The 19,364-nt window shown below is 42.6% G+C and overlaps 1 protein-coding gene across 1 annotated transcript; it reads right to left on the reverse strand.

The window, feature by feature from the left end:
• Positions 1 to 2,657: 2,657 nt before the first annotated feature.
• Positions 2,658 to 11,501, reverse strand: DLEU7 (deleted in lymphocytic leukemia 7). Its single transcript, XM_075061891.1, has 3 exons — positions 11,414 to 11,501; positions 11,023 to 11,201; positions 2,658 to 2,864 (listed from the first exon to the last, which is right to left on the reverse strand). Exons 1-3 carry the CDS (start codon positions 11,499 to 11,501, stop codon positions 2,658 to 2,660), a joined length of 474 nt encoding a protein of 157 aa, XP_074917992.1.
• Positions 11,502 to 19,364: the final 7,863 nt, after the last annotated feature.

A 19,364-nucleotide genomic window follows, 5' to 3' on the forward strand; every position in this document is an offset into this window, starting at 1 on the left:
CATCCAAGTAGCCTTGTCCCCACAGCTTATACTACACCAATATGGAGGAGACAGATAGCACCAGTGTAATTTCTGGGATAACTGGGCTGGCAAGGAGAGGTGGGGAAAACCACATAAAGCGCAGGGCAGGGCTCCTTGTTCTGCAGGGCTAAGAGCAGAGCTTGGACTCTTTCGGGGATGTCTCCCATGCCAGCTCTGCTGCCCCTAAATCCCTCCCCTCTGAGGCAAGCATTAGAAGAAACTCCATGAGCTTCATCCCACAGAATGTCCTGAGTCCTCTGTCCTCTTTCTGTAATACCTAATACACCATGCTATTAACACAAGATACACAGAACTATAATACATTGTTTGCTTTGCAGGACACCTTAAAACTTAGCACTACTAGGAAGATCATTACATCTACTTGAAAGTTCCTATATTCCACAAGGTGCAAAGGAGGGGCATCAATGCCACAAATGTGTCCCTCCTTCTCCTCTATTTTTCTTGAAGGGAGGTGTGATGGGTTGGATCACAGAAACCTCCTTTGGGGTTGTCACCTGATGTGCCTAGACTACCTCTGAGCCTGTTTTCCCTGCCAGCTTGGGACTTCAGTCCCTTGCCTGGTTTGAGCCAGACATGCTTGCTTCCTGCAAACACAGATCCAAGTCTGAACCACATCCCCCATAAGCTACAGGCTTAACTGAAAACAGCTTAAGAAGTGCTCCTGTCTCCCGTACTCAGATACCCAACTTCCAATGGGGTCCAAACCCCAAATAAATCCGTTTTACCTCACATTGTTTGCCCTCTATAATACCGATAAATATGCACAGCTGTTTACTCTCCCAGGTATTAATACTTACTCTGGGTTAAATAAGTAAAAAGTGATTTTATTAAATACAAAAAGTAGGATTTAAGTGTTTCCAAGTAATAACAGACAGAATAAAGTAAATTACCAATCAAAATAAAACAAAGCACTCAAGTCTAAGCCTAATACAGTAAGGAAACTGAATACAGAGAAAAATCTCACCCTCAGAGATGTTTCAATAAGCTTCTTTCACAGACCGGACGCCTTCCTAGTCTGGGCACAATCCTTTCCCCTGGAACAGTCCTTGTTCCGCTCAGGTGGTAGCTAGAGGATTTCTCATGACTGCAGCCCCCTTTGTTCTGTTCCACCCCCTTATATATCTTTTGCACAAGGCGGGGATCCTTTGTCCCTCTCTGGGTTCCCACCCCTCCTTCTCAATGGAAAAACACCAGGTTTAAGATGGATTCCAGTACCAGGTGACATGATCACGTCACTGCATATTTTCATAAAATCATATAGAGGGCAATGTCACAGGAGGAAGGGACTCTCACAAACAAGAGACACTCCAAAGCTCTTTTTTTTTTTAATTTCTTCTTTGGAAATACATTTTCATGGGTTTTCTTCCAATTTATAAACTAATACTGAGCCTACTGGGCTGACCCACCATAGACAAAGTTTCATCGCAAAACAAAAGTCTCTATTCAAGCTAAGAAACACCACCAAAAAGGTGTTTTTATAAAGGAAGGGCTGATGTAGCCTTAATTATAGCTGAGACCGGCACCAGTGTAGTGTTAAAAAGACTCTCATGTGAACATAAAATATGGCAAATCAGTCAGTATACAGAGTCACATGTGGAAAGTAATCGTGGAAATTCACTATCTTAGCCAATGGAAAGAGAGAATTTTCTATCTCGTACTCTCTGCAGAATGCCTTCATCCATACACAAGTAAGATAAAAATTGAGCTAAATTTCTCCCTGTCACATGCCGCTGCAGAAAAATCTCAGACTATGGAAACTCCTGGTTTGGCAGTACACGAGCAGAGTTGTATATCTGTGTGCTGTGCAGTCACTAAAGCTGGGTGAGTTTTGCAAAGCAATTTCCACAAATATATGTTTAACTCTGTGAATACATTTGCTTTGGCCACACTTCGTGCCCCTTCTGTCTGCTTTCCATTCGCATTCACGTGCTTGACTACTGAGTGCTTTTATTTACCTGTATTTATTTTTAACAGTGACCTATTGGGTCCAAAAATGTTCCCCCTTTTTCCTTTTCTGAATTGGCAACCCTTCAGATCAGTTGTTTCAGATCAGTGTAGTAAAGTACTCTAGAGAGCATCTCTTTTTAAAGCTATCTTTAAATACTCTTCACACAACATACCTCTCAGATGTGTTGTCCTGGTGATAAAGTTACATTCTTATGTAAGCGCTTTTTGTCTCTGAAGTATCAAACTAGCACAAAGAATGATTTGAAAACATGTTTTCACCGACAGTGATGTAGGTTAACAGAATTCCAAAGGTCCAGTCCTCTTCTCCACCACCATTCTTTTCACCAGTGTGTCCCAATTTTAGAGTCCAACTCTACAGTCCTTGTTCATGTGGGGCACAATTCTGCAAGGCGCAGATCAACTCCTGGAGGTGCCCTCAATTCCCATTCATACCACTTTGACCAGGAAGACAAAGAGTGCTCAACATTTTGCAGGATTGGGCTCTTAATTATCAAGTCCTTATTCACATGAAGTCAACGGGATCACTCATGTGAGCGGAGGCTTCAGATTCAACCTTTCAAACTACACATAATTTTGAAGGCAATTGAGAGATAGGGTTGTACTATCACCTCTTACACATATTAGTCATTCTTGTCTGTGTGACTGTTTCACATCTCTGGGAGGTTTTGTAAGATTTGTCTCAGTGAAGCTAGGGCTATTGCATACAAATCTGAGGGGAAAACTGTAAGTGAATCAATCAGTTTCTCAACAATGATCCTCAAACACTGGTGTGCTGCATGTAAGTCTCTGTCAAATCGCTGCCCCTCCAACTGTAAAGCCATGTGACTGCAGATGTTTCTAAACTCAATGCTATCCTGAAAGCCAAACCAAAAAGAAATGAAGGACAAGTAATGCTTTAGCCACGCACAGCACATCTTCCTAAACAGAAACCTTCAGCATGAACTTTCATCTCTGATCTTTACACATTGCTGCAAAGTGTCATGACATGCAAACTTGTGTCAGTTTCACCTACCCGCTTTTAAATTTCACCAGTCTCCACTGATCTTTAGCAGCTTCATATTAAAAAATATCTTTCAATTAACCATAATTTTAGTAGTTTAATTTGTGATAACTGTCACTGGCCTGATTTTGATATTCCTGCACACCCAAAAGGCCATCTGGCTTCCCTGAGAACTTGCTCCGCAAGTATAATCCACAGCATGGCCTGTGTCCACTAGGGAAATGCATTGTGTTGAACAATGTGCTAATTAACCAGTTCTAACCAAATGACTTTGCATCTAGTGTAGACCATGCCAACCATGTTTTAAAAGTTAGGTGGACATGGTTAACCCTAGGGGGATGCTCACTAATGCTTTTTAAACACACTTCATTCTTGTCTACACTTGGTGCAAAGTAGTGTTTAACATCATGTGTGTTAATGTATTTGTTTTGTTACATAATAAGGTTCATCTGGAACATTCGTGTTCATTTTGTTACATAATGAATGTTCCAGATGAACTTTAGGAGAACGTTGATCTTTATTCCCCTATAGTAGCTGCTCCACTTAAGAGGCTTATGAGTCTGCTACTTCTTCTAATTAAAAGCAGCAAAGAATCCTGTGGCACCTTATAGACTAACAGACGTTTTGGAGCATGAGCTTTCGTGGGTGAATGCCCACTTCGTCAGATGCATGACGACATGCATCTGATGAAGTGGGTATTCACCCACGAAAGCTCATGCTCCAAAACGTCTGTTAGTCTATAAGGGGCCAAAGGATTCTTTGCTGCTTTTACAGATCCAGACTAACATGGCTACCCCTCTGATACTTTCTTCTAATTAATATGCTTGGTCCTTTCTCTGAAATGGTAAAGGCTTGCGCTTTTAGCTTTGTAAGAACTGAGTTTAGACTCTGTTATCAGCTGTCATTCTTAAAGGAATGCAGGTTCAAGCCCCTCATGGGCCAAAGCTCCATTACTTCAAATAAAGCCCTGTTAAAACTGCACAAATGTGTTTAATCTAGGCAGTACCTGCTACATTATGGTAACATTAAAGGGGATTTGCAAACAAAACATCAAAAAGGAGTGAACACTGAAATATGTGCTGAATGACCTCACTAAGAGGGCAGGGGTGAGCAATTGGCACAAAAATAATCCAAAACTAACCAGTTTGGTTTTAGACCACCTAGAAGTCCTCTGGCATTAGTTGGACATCTGCTGCAGGTGCGGAGATTTCATCATTGTGGAATGTCCCCAACACTGGAAAACTGGGGAGCACTAAGGCATGACCCTAGGTAAGTAGCAATTTTTTTTCCTTTAAAAAAAAAAATATTTTGATTGTTCCTTTGAAGGTCACCTTTCGAATCCTGATCTAGAGAGCTCCCTTTAGTAGAATTCAGAAATTTTCTAGATATAAAATCCGTAGTGCAATTTATTTTACCTCTTAATATATTTGAATAAGTAAACAAGCTAGTGATGCCAGCTTTTCCAGGTTTCCAGCACATTGGAACTTTGGGATACAGGATAGAAAATGAAATTTTTCATTCTTTCTCCTTTCAAAGAAAAAACTGGATGCTAACTGAAGTAAATAGAAAAGTGTGCTTACTAGAAAAGCCCTTCTGTATTAGGGCTCCACTGTTCTAAACCTGTGAACTGAAGTGATAGAGAGCAATAGCTCAAGTGGTTCATAGTTTCTATTAAAATACTAACACAATAAATATTTGCAGTGATTTCATTTGAAGTGTTTTCAGTTTCAGCGCAGGAGCATATCCTTCCTGCAGCTGTTGTTTGTCAAGACCCATATGTTTAGACAGATGAGTTAATATCCCGCATGGCACTGGCAGAGCTACACCAGAATAAGAACTGCATGGCCCACTAGCTCCAAATCTCTTAAAATTAGGATTTAAAATATTCAACCAGTCTTTGAGTGCTTTGGATATTTGTCACTTGACACTGAGCTGAATCAGTAGGACATTTCTACTTGAACAGCTTTTATTTTTGATCACTATTGTAAATATATTGAGTGTTAATTACTAGTGTAATTTAGTTTATGATAATGCTATCCTTAACAAGACACCATTAAAGAGAATAAGGCCTGTTTAGTTCTGTCATTTTTTACTTTTGACCGTTAAATAGATAAATCAAGTAGATCTTTATGGTTTGCAGTCAGGAAAATTGTTTCTGTCTTAAGCATGCTCACAAGTGCCTGGTCTAGCGGATTTGTTATGAAGTTGGAATATAGAAGATTCTAAGTTCCAGTCTGCTCTTTTGCTAAGTGGCTGTGTCTACCTCAGGCATTTTTACCAAGAATTTTTCACAATGACTATCCCCGGTTCAGCTCCACTTATAGTAGCAATAGTGCAGACAATGTTGCTGGCATTCATTAGCATTTTAACCACCATGTTGTTTATATCTGCTGTAAGCAGTGTTAGACAACATCGTGGCTGAAAGGCCTGCAGCCACCAAGTGCCTTGTCTATAATACTGCTTCCATCACTGCTGGTACCATCGGTGGAACTGAAGCAACGGTGGAAATTTTTGGCCAAATTCTAGCGTGGACCAGTATTGATCTGAGATGAGGCCTATAGGTGCTACCATAATACAAATAATAGATCATAATGCCTGTCTTGAAAAGAAGCACAATGGAAGTGAAGTTTTTTAATGTAATTATAAGATGGTTTGGCCCTATTTAAATGGGCAAGTCCAGTCAATATTAGTAGATGGCTGGGGAGCCATTGTGCTTAAAACACAGTAAAATATTTAGGGAAGATAGTGCTTTAAGCTCCTTGCCTTAATTTGCTCGTCTATAAAATGGACATAAGTAAGCATTATTGCATAGGGATGTTGAGAGAATTAGCTAAAGTTTGTAAAGCAGTTTGAAAATATAAGCATTATAGAAGTGCAAAATATTATTTCTCAGAAAATTAAAAACATATTCATTTTCTTGGGGTTTCCTCTCTTCCTCTCTTCCCTCTCCCACCTTTGAAAAGAGTTTATTTCACATTTGTAAAAGGTGCCTGTTAAGTGCCTGAGTGCTCTGCAAGGATGAGGCCCACACACACATTATTTGGCTTTAATGAAGGTAAAGTGACACATCCGCAATGGGGACCCTGGACATTGCTGTCACTTAGGCGGGGAACCCAGCACCAAAGCTCAGCTCGGCCTGGGTCGGAGTCCAAAGGCGGACCAGGAGCATACAGTTATATATACACAATACAAAAGCAACTCATACATATGCAAAAAGGGACTTCCCACAGGCTATGTCCGCCCTTTGGCCTAAGGCCATACAAACTGGTTTCAACCAGTTAAAAGCAAGTTATAACTGGCATGCTGTGTCCTACAATGACCGGCCACTTAGCAAGCAGGGGCTTTTCACAAGGCCGCCGAGAAAGCGGGGACACCCTAGCTAGGCCATGACACAGTCTTCCGCAGTCCCCTACAGTGCCACAATGACAACACTAAATATTTGAGTCCTCTCTCCTCAGAAGAGGTATAACGCAAGCTTCCCTGCCAATAAGCCTCAACTTCTTCTGAAGGAACATTTGTAGGGGTGGTCGTCTTAAAGTCCCTCCAACCCTGATGTTTCAGAACATTTATATTTAGGAAGATTTTTATGTATTGTTTCTGATGAGTCATCTCTCACAAAAAATTATATAGCTATTAATAATTTCTTATAAAGTCACTGTGTGAAAAAATTAAAACCAGTCATCCTGTGGTTTGCCACCACATAGCCTCTTTCTAACAAAGCAAGCACAAATGCGGAGTACAGAGCAATAGTCAGGGTGAAGAGATTGTTAATGTCATGTAGCCATGAGTACCTATTTTCTCACTGAATTCATAGTGATTCTGGGGACACTCCAAAAATGATCTCCGTGCTGTTAGAAATAAAACCAAAAATTGTTCATTTGTCAACATTTTAAATATACCCAAACAACTTAAAATGATGCTTATAGTTTGCACTTTGGAGCAACCTCTCCATGGTCAATCTTCATATTAATTACTGTAAGAATGAAAATCATTGCTAGAAGATACGGGAATTATGTTATAACCTCATTAGCTACCCCAAAAAAGTGCGTGTGTGTGCACGTAATTGGCTTAATGTGTGGTGGCAGGTAAAGATTCTGTTGCTGTTTTATAAGAATTCTGATGAAAGTCAATTTTTTGATTGCCATCACCACTAAGCCACTCTTTATGAATCAGAGTATCATCTACTCTAGAGCCAGTTGTTTTGTGGGAAAAGAGAACCTTCCCTTTGGGTCAGAAATCAGCTTTCAGAAAATAGGATTTTATTAAGTGTAATTACAAATACTTTATTGCAACAACTATCAGTTCTATGGCGCTTTGGAAAAAATGATGAAAATCATGTGAGAAAAGAGCATAGTGCTTGTGTTGCTGGCACTATATCCTGGCCATTTTCTGAGTGAATAATGTGTTGGCATTACAGTATTTTTCAAAGATTATCATAGCTAAAGAGCCTAGCTGGGATACAGAGCCTAGCTCTTCTAGTCCTCCAGTTTGACTCTAGTCTAGGTCAGTAGTTTCTGATGTCACATCTGTTGGCTGCTGAGTGAGCATATGGTTTCAGTTCTGTTCCCTATATATTGTTCTCAATATAGCAGAAAAACAAAAATCAACTAACAGTGGTACTGTTGCTGACAGTCTTAGCAGAGAGACTAGGGATGCAGACCTTGATTCTACAAAGAGGTCCCCCTGTGCACTCACTTACGCCTGCACAGAGTCCCACTTCTTTCCTGGTGTATATTAACATAGTTCCATTGATTTCAATGCAGCTATGCCAGTTTACACCAGTTGAAGATCTAACACGGTGAGGCAACAAATAGGCATAAAGCTTCACCCAGATGGATTTATTCCTTTATGATCATGGAGTCTCCCTCACACCTAGCGACAGAACACCAGTGGCGAGGCATGGGGAACTCGCATTGTCAGGCAGTTCGCACTATCCAGAACTGTCCGTCTGCCACCTTTCACAAGCACTATTTTTTTAAAAATACCAAAACTGTTTTGAAACTGTGATAGTTATTTTAACTTCCTAGTATAATTTATATTCCATTTCCAGCTGGCTAAGATCCAGTTTAGTCCAATCCAATCTTGTTATACATTTCTGAGTTAGTAACACTTCAGTGACTCCTCAGTTACTCCAGCTCAGGAGGCAGGATGTTATCAAAGAGCAGTGGTCATGAAGTCTGCACCTGCCTATAGCACTGGGAAGCTGCACACTCCCATTTCAGGAATCTTTTCATTTTATGTTTTCTTTTCAAATACATGCAAAGTGCTGCCCAAAATACAAAATCTCTCACTTTTAGTACTGTACTAACTGATCTGTTCACCCTGGAAATGTATAATTATGGTAGAGAAACATATATTATTTTAGCATGGATGTCTGAAATCCAAAGTCACTAGTATATTGTTTGTGGATGATGATGCCAGTAAGTGACCTGTCAAACTTAAAGGAAAGTCCGTCAGAATTCTCACAGGAGCTTAACCTTCCATCATAAATTGACACTGAGCCACTTCTCTCAGGTTTCCCAGGCCAATATCGTCTGATGCATCCTGGGAGCTAGAAAAAGCATTGCTTTCAGGTCTATGGTAGTCTCTGGACTATGCACTTTTTACTGTGTTAGAATGCCAGTTGTTTGGATCTTTTTTCACAAGCCACATGTAGCTATATTTTTGGGCCACTTTTATAGCAACCTGTGACTTTTTTTTTCAACTGACACCACCAATAAAAATATAAATAAGACCATCAGATGCATTTCTGGACTGTCTGGAAGAGCCCCACAGAGCATCAACTGTAGCAAGTAATGAATGTATTTATGGTATGACTGAGACCAAGCTGGCCATTTAGCATTTAAGAGCATTTCTGTGCTCTGAGAATGATTGATTGTGTTTTGGCTGTAGGAAGTGTGACTGAATGGACAGCTGCTATTTTTATTCTGTTTGAGAGGTTATGGCCATCTCATCTGAGAACTGCAGCTAAAAGTTCAGTTGTAAGAGGCTTTTCCCATCTAAATTTCCCGGCAGGATGAACATGTAAACTGAATCCTGGGAATCCAACTGTTTTAAAACTAAAACCTACAGCAATTATTCACAGCTAAAAGACCTAATTAAATTACTCAGATTTTATGGAAACACACTGCAGAATTTATTTAACCTAGCCATAGAAACTGACCCAGGAAAATCCCAGTGTTCAGTTGGTCCTGATAATGGGCATTCCTTGAAGAAAAGATCTAACCTGACTTCAAGTAGAATAGTAATATGAGAATCCAAAGTTAGTGTTATTCCCAGTGGCATCTAAAATATACATTCACCCACACAGATATTAAAGCTCTTCTGGGTAAAAAAAGAAAGAAAATAAAGCCTTCTTTGAGTTGGATGTATTTTATCTGGTTAGTATTTGTGCTAATGAAGAATATTATTTATTTTTACATATTAGCAATGACGGTGTCATATTGGAAAGTCAATATTACAACATTCCAATAAACAATTGTACATTCATTTTTCAATAGCATAGGAATGTTAGGTCTACCCATTTCACCTGATTTATTTTTTAAATTCTTGACTTTTTCCACTTCACACAAGGTTTTTTCCTCGTTCACTCCTTACCCCCCACAAGTGAATTTATTTCTGGTGAAAAGTCTTAGATTAATACACCTGGACACTGAAATAATCTAGACCAAAATTTTCAAAGGTAGCCTGTGATTATTTTTTTTTTTGTGCCTCAGTTGTTGAGTGCCCAGCTTTTGAGATACTTTGGTTTTGATTTTCAGAAGTATTGACCAGCTACAACTTCAGTTGAAGTCATGGGTGCTCAGCACCTCTGAATAAATCAGGTCCCTGACATTTCTCAGACTGGGCACTCAAATACTCAGGCACCTAAAATCAGAAGCAACTTCTGAAAATGTTGACATGTGTTTTTCACTGAACAGATATAGCTCCAGCTGCCCTGCCAATGCCAATCTGCACTTGGAGGGTCTGCCTGCTAAGGTGAAAGGGTAGAGACATCAGTATATTGATTCAATTTATGGTCTCTGTTAGAAAGATCAAAAAGAATATGAACTGGGGTGAAATGTGCTTTTTGTGATGTGTATATCTGTTGTGAAAAATTGGACAGAGACTACAATTCATTTTACGTAATAAGTCATCCTAAGGGTAGTGACTTTTGGCCACAATCAAGCTGCACCAAATTTGAACCCAGAGACTAGCAGGTGATGGACTATTTCACACACACATGAATTACCCAGTCCCCTATGCATGGTTTTTTCTTGAATGTCAAAGGGCCACAAGAATTTTTCTTGTGATAATATGCACCACCCTTTTACCAGCAAAATGAGGACCGCATCTTACATATGTTCACTAAATCTCAGCTATAGATATAACTTGTCATTCTGGAATCATATACGCTAGTTCTCTTACTCGATGAAAATCGACATTTCACTTAAAAGTCACCCTTTGTCTCTTCATATTTGTTGACTGGGGCTCTTCAGGTACCATAACAGCACATGGGAGTTTGAGGCTTTATGTGGAAAATGTAAATATCGCCTAAAAAAAATTCTTTGCGTCCTAACTTATGGTTTAAAGCATCACTAACCCCAGCTACAACAAAAGCGCATTTGTACCCCTGCGGTGCTAGCACAAAGGATTGTCATTGACTTTATAACTTTTTGTAAACTCTGTACAATCCTAAAATGATTTGGAGTAATTACTTCATTGCAAATTAACGTAAATAAAACTGCACCAGTCAGTCTGACAGAATTCAGCAGGGCTGCCCAGAGGATTCAGGTGATCTGGAGCAAAGCAATTTCAAGGGCCCCTTCCATAACAAAAAGTTGCAATACTATAGAATACTATATTTTCATGGGGGCCCCTGCAGGGCCTGGGGCAAATTGCCCCACGTCTCCCCCAACACCCCGGATAGCCCTGGAATCCAGCATATACAAGGATGTCCTGAACAGTGCAATTAACTGCCCATTTGCAGAAGGAAGCCCAGGACAAGAGTCCTTTGATCTCTCACTACTTACTTTTAGGTGAATAGGAAAAGGATGTTCCTGAAACAGAGGGAGCAGGAGAGTCTGTTCCACACTGACAAGCTGGGATGTTGAATCTACTATTCGGGACAGCATGCAGTGCACAGTAATCTGTGTAAGTGTTCGGGGCCTGGCTGGGCCCAGCTGTCTTGAATCCTTTGGCCTGGGCTCACCTGGGTTGGAAAGAGTCTGGGATCCACATTCTTCTTCCCCCTCAGATGTTTTGCTTGCTGCTCTTCTGCCTTCCTCCTGCTCCTGAGCCCGACTAGACCTGGCTGCATCCAGGCCCAGTCCCATGTCATACAGAGTCGGGCCATACCTATGCTGAGCAGTGGAGAGGCCTGGTCCAATTTGTAGTGGGGATGGCAGGCTCTGGCATCCTCACCTTGCTGCTGGTGGTGCAAGAGCTGCAGAGTTTGGAGAGCAACCAGCTGGTGGTTGAGAGAGACAAATAAAGGTACTGATCTGGCCATCAGCTCTCTTGCTTCTGTTCCCCTCCACGGGATGGAGTGTTTTTAAACCTTGTTTGGCCTTTTCCCCTCCCCCTCTTTTCCCATCCCTTCTTTTCTTATCTCTTCCCCCAGTGGGTGGCCGCCTGCCCCTTCCCTTCAGCCTGGGGTCAATAGGTGTGGTTCATTTCAGCACTTGTTAAAAAGATCAGCCCTTCATTGTATTTCTTGGACCCAAGCTCCATGGAGCTTCTCATGTGTACATTTTCAGACAGGCAGCTGGTTTCTTATCCTTTCTGGAGAAATACCTCCATACGCACTGTATTTTGTGTGGGTGCCTAAATTTGTAACATTTCTTTTAATGTGTTTCCACTAGTTGATATAAATCCTTATGGTTTCTCCTGGGATGAGATCTATTAACTCTCTCTCATTTGAGGGGTGAGGGAGGAAAGGGAGACTTATTTTGGACTCGTGTCCGAAATTTTTAAAGTCTCTCTCCCTTTGGAGAGGAAGGATTTTACAATGTGTTTCAGTGAGTAATTTTAAAATGAGAGTAGGGAGAGAAGCAAAACCTTACATCCAAACACCTCCAAACTTCAGCGATGTTAAGAGCTCAGTCTGAACTCTGCAGCTCAGGCTCAACTCTATTATTAACAGGCTTACAGTAGTTTAAAATTGCTTTCATTCAGGTTGCCCCCATCTGTCAATTAGAAGGCACATAAACATAGTTGTAATGGTCCCTCACTCTCCTGCTTAGAGAGAGGCCACTCAGGCCGGTCCTGTCTGGCCAGGACCAGAGTCTGCAAGACAGCCAAGAGCCCACAATAGGGCTGGGCAATTAATAGTCACTGTCAGGTTTTAGCCAGGGGTTTGGGTAGCTCAAGTAGTCAGCCCTTAAACAGAGTCTATCCGGGCTGGTTGTGGCCTGGGAAGAGCTCAGGCAGCCAGCAAGCAAAACCAGTCTACAGGTGAGCTGGGGGCTGGGGCCTGGGCTTGAGTCAGCTCAGGTTGAAGCAAACAAAACAGTCTCTAAGGGTGACTGGTAAGGGAGGCTCCTCTTCAGAGCTAGAACCTCCTTGCACAGTGTAGGGGGTCAGGGGAACACTAGCCCACCCTATTCCACCGCATCCCAGCCCAGGGCCCTGGCAGGGGCAGGATTGACTGTCCCTGCATCAGCAGGGATCCAGCCACAATACGCTGACTAAGCCACATCTGGCTCTGCAGCCAGCTGCTTTGGGGCTGCCCCGGCCACTTCCTGCCACCCCAGGGTTCAGTACCACTAGCCTCCCGGCCTCCTCCAGCTCCTTGGGGTAGATGGCAGCAGGCACTCCAAACCAGTCCTTGCCAGCATCTGTGGATTGGGCACTGCCCGGTAAGGGTTCCTCCTGAGGACACAGCCAAATCAGCAGAGCATCCTTCTCCTAAACAGGCTTTCCTCTGACTGTGCTGCAGGGCCAGCCTTTTATACTTCCAGTGAGGGCGGCGGGGTGATGAAGGCTCTGCCCTCCAAGGGGAGTGTAATGGTCCCTCACTACAGTAAACAAGACTTCTGGATTGACACTGGTTTTCCAAGAGAAATGAAGTGCCTGCTTCTAGGAAATGGGAAACTTGTGGTGAGAAGGATCATCAATCAATTATTATTATTATTATTTTGTATATTAAGGCTGAAATTGTTGTTGGTAAAGTTAAAATGTTTATTTCTCTGCTTTTGTTGTTATTTTATTATCAACTCCAAGGTGCATCAGATAATCTAAACCTGTAAGCCTGACAGTGCTCTTTTTGGAGTGAGGAAAAATCCCTATTCAAGCAGAAAAGTAGTTGGAAATAGGAAGGGTGAAAGAGTCCTACCTGAAATAACTTCAAAAAAGGTATTTCTGGCTTTGGAAAGTGAGCCAGAAGGCTCTTATATGTTTTTCTATATGGTTCCCAGGGGACTTAAAACTGTAAGATTTGATGCTAAACCTATTTCTGTGCTGTGAAACCAAGGACAGCTGTACAAATATTTGCTGTTTTTAATTAAACCTAACATTGCTACTTCCTTGATTTAAGTTAGGGCAAAGCACTGGCAATTTAATGCTTTGATAAATGAGGAAAAACAGTTGTGGGTGTTGTGTTTTAGAAAAATGTGATAAAACAAGAAATCCGAGGGGAAAGGCCTCAAAGGCTATCATAGCACAATCCTTGTGCTTTTTCTGTCAAATCATTTTTTCCCTTATCCATTCAGCAAATCTTTCTGCTGGAATTCTGTTATTTTTTCCTTGAAAATCTTATATCTAAACTTTTCATTTGGTCCTAAATTAAACTTTAGCTCATGTTCTCTTGTTTTCATATTCTTTATAAATGTAAAGAGGTTTGCTTTGATTGGGGATTCAGTTCTGAATTCTAATGCCCTACTGAGGTCAGCTGGCTCAATGCCTCAATGCTTCCACTGAGAAATTATTGCTCCTCACTGCCCCATATTCCAGGCTGTGCTTTAATGTCACAGTCTGGTCCAAAACCATAATCCAGGAAATGGACTTGAGATGAGAAGGAGAGAAGTTGCTTTTATTTTATATTATTTTTTTAGGGCAAGGAGGCAGATTTTGCAAAAATGGAAATCCAAGCATATATATAACATGAAATGGCCAGTATAGAAAGAATTTGTGTATGGACTGAAATTATGCTAGAACTGAAACTGTCTTTCTCTGAAACTGCTGAATTTATTTCAGAGAACTCTGCTCAACCTTTTGAGAGCTTTATGATTAATCAAAAGATGTGTTGTAATGAGAGATTTTTGCTTTCAGCTGTTTTGAAAAACCCTGCAGCACTCTGATAAGAAGCTTGCAGAAAAACCTCAGAAAGGGTTTAAATATCATGAAATTACACTTCTTTTAATTGGACATAAAAAGCATGGTGACAATATCAGAACCTTTAGTTTGCATGAACAGTAATTAGTTTTAAGATTAATTTCTACTTAATTAAAGCCTTAACGTTACGTTTAAATTTAGAAAATCCAACATGGCTGACCAAGGTGGTAGCTATAGGGATGATGTAGTACTGGAGAATGACTCAGCAAAGTCCTAGAATCCAAGATGGCATCAGGGGAAGAGCACTTCTAGAGTGACAGCATGCTAATTACAGGCAAACACATGTGAGCACATGTGATATTATGCTAATAAAAGGGGCGGAACTAGACAGGAGAGAAAATATGTTAATATCTGGACTCTGATTGGTTGAACCAGGTTAATAAATTATGTTAATAAGCTGACCTTGAGCACGCAAGCAGCATATAAGGCCAACAGCCAGCAGGCTAAACTCAAAGTAGTGGGTTTGGGGGTCAGTGGAGAACAGAAGCTGCAAGTCACCTGGTAAGAAAAGATGCTATCTGGAAAACATCTTCCTGAGAAGCAGCAGCAGCAGCAGAACCCTGAGATTACCCTGGCAATGGCTACTATAGCAACCCAGCCAACGAAGAAGGCAATAGCTTTTAGGACAGCACAGGCTTCTGGATCTGTCAGCAGAGGGCAGGTTTCACCTCAGGAGTTTTCTCCAAGATCGAATGGCCACCTCAACTAACCATAAGACAGAGTAGAAGGATCCTTAGATGTAACAGAGGGGATCTAAGAAGGAGCGTAAGTCTGATTTTTCTATCTATTGTTAAGGAATGTGTGGGTTTCACTTGTAAGTAAGGCTGGATGCCAGTGATATGAGTGAGATCTCCCCTATTCATTCCGTGACCAGCCTGATCAGCCCTCACAGGATGTGAATGTAAATATTAATGTAAATAGGTAGTGTTAGGTATTAAGTGTTTGTTAGATGTTAAATGTCAATGTGAATGTGAAGTAACTGTTTTATTCTTAATCTGTACATGTGATAATGATTTCTCATATGCGTATATAGAGGCCACGCATATTACATTGTATTAATCACAAGATTAATTGGAACATTAAGTGTAAAAGCCTTTGTGTATGCGGGACCCCTACGTGCTTGTTACACTGAAACCACTGTATTTCTTACGTGTTAAAAACATTCTGTGTAGTCTGTGTCTTTTATTTTGCTGTGGCACTTTAATTCTTTAATGTAACTCTGTTGCATTTTACTATGTTCTATGTATCCTTCCTTGCTTCATTCACTACATTATAACCACTTATTTCCTTTAAATAAATCATTCTTTTGTTTTCCAAGAATTACTGCTTGTGTCCATTCTTGATCAGAAGGCTGTATCCGTGTCCTTTCAGGGATTAGCAAGACTAGCTTGCTCTGGGAAGCCCGATGCACATCAGAGACAAACCCACTGGTAATACTCTGGCAATTCCTGTAGGGTGGACCACAACCTTGTTTACCCCTTTTGTTAAATTAGACAGATTTGTAGGTAATTTAATTAGTGTTTAAATTTTAGGGTAACAAGATCAGCAAGGCAGCATGGGCCAATGGATGATGTACTGGGCTGGGATTCAGGAGACTCGGGTTTTGCTCCTAGCTCTGGAGCCATGATGCATGACCTTGAACAAGTCACTTCACCTCTTGGTGACTGCTTCCACCCTTCCTCTAGTTAGATTTGTAAGCCTCATTTGAAGTTTGCCAGCTTCTAGAACTCTGGGCTGAGCATCTTGGGGATCATACTCCCTATAACAATACAACTACAACAATAATGGCAACCTGAGCCCTCTGCCACCACACCGTTTCCCAGTATGAATGGAGACAGAAGGACTAAACTTCTACTAAGGCTGTAGGGAGGCTGCACTGACATGCACAAGCAGTTTGCTGGGCCAATGATGAGCCAGGGCTGCTCAGCCCCTCAGTGGGAGGGGACAGGCTAAGTTTTGGAGCTAGTGTTTTGTTTCTTTTCAGTAGTGATCCAGTGTTGGACAGCTCAGTCCGGCTGTCCCTTATCTATCACCTCCCACAATTCTATATATTTGTGATTGGCCCCACATAGGGGCTGCTGCATTCCTAGGGAGACTCAGGGTACAAGACCAGTGCTTCCTTGACCATAGAGGGAGGAGAGGATGGGAAGGAAAATTCCAACCAGTCCAGTCTGTTCAGGGAAGGGAGGAGGGAGGTTTCTGCCACTCAGGGTCTGTATGGGGTAAGGGGGAGGGAGGAAAGGTCATGGCTGGCCCTAGTTTCTCTGGGGGGAAGGAGAGGAAGGGAAAAGTCCTAAAAACATGAAGAGGAGAATCCCATACACATACCCTCCTTAGGAAAATTCAGGTTGTGCCCCTGTGGTCAGGCATCTGGTACCTGCTCACAAAAGGGATGTGCAATGGGGAGGGGATGACTGTGAACTGGGGTTACCCCTACCTCCCCACCTCTTTCAGGCACCCAGCACACACACTCTGCCTCTAGCAGGCACCCATTACCCTTGTGTCCCCTGCATCTTCCTAGACACATAGCACACGCAGCCCCACCTTTCGCAGGCATCTGCCCCCCAGCTCCCTGCATCTCCCAGCCCACCTCAGTTCTCTTCAGGCATTGATCATACACAGCCTTGTACAGAGCCCTAGCGTGTGCACACACATGTACTTTTTCTTGCTTTCTGATCACTGGTTTTGAAAAAGTCTTGCACAGAATTTGAATTGGAGGAGCTTTGGTGGAGGATGGTTTGGTGCAAACTAGCCTGTTACTTGAGTGTGAAAGCATGAGTGTGTTACTGGGACTGGCTATGAAGCACTCATCCTGTCCCTCCAGAAAGAGGGGAGACACAGCATGTGGCTCTTCCTCACTTGTGTTTCCTTGTGAGGTGAGATGGGTGGTGTGAGACTTACTTTGACTTTGCAGAGTGACTGTGTGTTCCTCCATCCCTCATTCTCACCCCTTATCCTTATGTCTGCCTGAAGTGTCCACTTGTTCCTCTGGGTGGACAGGTTTCTCTCCACATCTGTCCCTCTTTCTTCCTTCTTAGCCCCTTCAAGGTACAAAAGATACTCAAGAACGTCTTAAATTTTTGTTAAATGTTTTAAACTTTTAGATTAAACCCTTTAAAAAAGAATCAGATTTTTCTACCAACTTAAGTTTTATATATTTGCCAATTTTTTGTTTTGGCTTAACCCAATTTGGCAGCAGTACCAAGTGAGAATGCTGTTTTGGAGCTGAGAGAGAAACAGAACTGCCTACGTGGTCTCAGATTAACTCCCTCTCCGTGCAAACAGAGTCTTTGAACTGCAGTGTGAGCTAGTGCATGGGCCAGACAGTTCCAGCCCTGCAGAGAGCAGCATTCAGAGCTGCAGAGATCCATGAGCCAGCCAAGGCCTCCACAGGATACCAAACAGAAAGCCAGGAAAGGACCTACACCACCCAGGGGAGAAGACACTGTTGGAGGACTCATTTTGTTTAGTTTAAGCCTGCCTCCATTCACAGCATTGCAGCACTTATCTCCAGACTCATCCTCAGTGTACTGTTGGCCTGGGAAGATAGCAAGGAGAGGTCTGGGGGTTGGGAAGAGCTGTTAGTGCTGGGAGATAGGGAACTGGTTGATGTGTTAGTACTTATTAGTTAACCCTAACCCTATCCTTTGCCAGACTGTATTTACCAGTTCCCAATAAAGCCCAGTGTCGTTTTAGATGGGTCATTTCTTTGCTGCGGTTTGTGTGGATGTACTTTGTTTCTTGTGTAGTGGGTTTTAGACTCATTGCTAACACTGTAACATTATTCATTTCCCCAAGGAACATCAGCCCTTCTGACCTGGGCACAATGAGGCATCACCTTGGGTGGAGACACCAGGTGTCACTAGAAAGCACACAGGAGAACCAGGACCCAGCCCATCTGAGAAGAGGAGGGAAGCTGCTCCCAGTAGCAAACTATAAACACACAGGAAGAGACAGTCTCAGACTCAAAGGGTTTACAAGCTGTAGTTCTTCCCGTGAGAGCCACATCTCAGGGGACAGGCTACAGTTTGTAATTCCTTTGAGTCTGAGACTGCCTTTCCTCATGGCTGGCTCTGGTTTTTTTGCTGCCCCAAGCCAAAGGAAAAAAAAAAGGCAAACCTGCGGGGCAGCTGGAGCGGCAGAGCAAAAAAACCTGTGCAGGGCGGCCAGAGCGCAGGTGCAGGGGGACTCCCAGCGCTGCAGATGTGCCCCGGTCAGCGGGGGCGGGGGGGAGGGAGCGGGGGGGAAGAGAGAAGAGGGGCGGCCAGGGCTTTTGCCACGCTGCCTGCTGGGAGGGCTCCGCACCGCTCCGGTCAGCGGGGAGGGAAGGCCCTAGCTGACCTGCCGGGCTTGCTACAGACCTGGCATCAGCTGGGGCAGATGGAGGGCGCAGCCCGCTCCCAGCAAGGCGCCCCCTTCCTCCATGCCGCCGCCCTCTACGGGGCGGCTGGAGCGGGGAACCAAAAAGAAAAAAGAAAAAAACCTGTGGGGCAGTCGAAGCGGCGAAGCAAAAAAAAAAGGATTGGATGGAATGTCACCCCTTAGAATCTGCCGCCCCAAGCACGAGCTTGCTTGGCTGGTGCCTGGAGCCGGCCCTGCTCTTCCTATGTGTTTACACAGAGCTTAGCATAATGAGGCTTCGCTCTTGTTTAAAACCTCTAAGTGCCACCACAAAACCAAATCACCCACCCACACCTAAGAGAACATTATTAAGGCTGCAACACCAAGCACTTTGAAGTTAGGAAAGACCAGAATGAAGGAGGCTGTGGTACCTTAGTTCAGCCCCTTTGGATATATGCATTAGGATACAGTCTTTAATTACAAGATCACATGTATATGGGATCCCCGTGCCTCAGTCAGCGTTCTGAATGGATGGAGCTCATTTAGTGAGCAACTACTTAATATTATGTTTTCTCTTCTTTGTTCAATGTTGGCCTTAGGCCTTATTTATTGCGTGCTATTCAAACCCTGCTCTGAAGACAGGATTATTAATTTCCTCATGAACTTTTCTATGGCACTCATCACCATCAGAATGCTTCAC

Source organism: Chelonoidis abingdonii, chromosome 1 (genome assembly GCF_003597395.2).
Source record: "Chelonoidis abingdonii isolate Lonesome George chromosome 1, CheloAbing_2.0, whole genome shotgun sequence".
Classification (NCBI taxonomy): domain Eukaryota; kingdom Metazoa; phylum Chordata; order Testudines; family Testudinidae; genus Chelonoidis; species Chelonoidis abingdonii.

Coding starts and splice junctions, on each gene's coding strand:
- DLEU7 (XM_075061891.1), bottom strand. CDS start 11,501: ATGGCCAGATCAGTACCTTTATTTGTCTCTCTCAACCACCAGCTGGTT. Junction 11,202..11,413: donor CTTGCACCACCAGCAGCAAG/GTGAGGATGCCA, acceptor TTTCCAACCCAG/GTGAGCCCAGGCCAAAGGAT. Junction 2,865..11,022: donor CTTTTCCTATTCACCTAAAA/GTAAGTAGTGAG, acceptor TTTGGCTTTCAG/GATAGCATTGAGTTTAGAAA.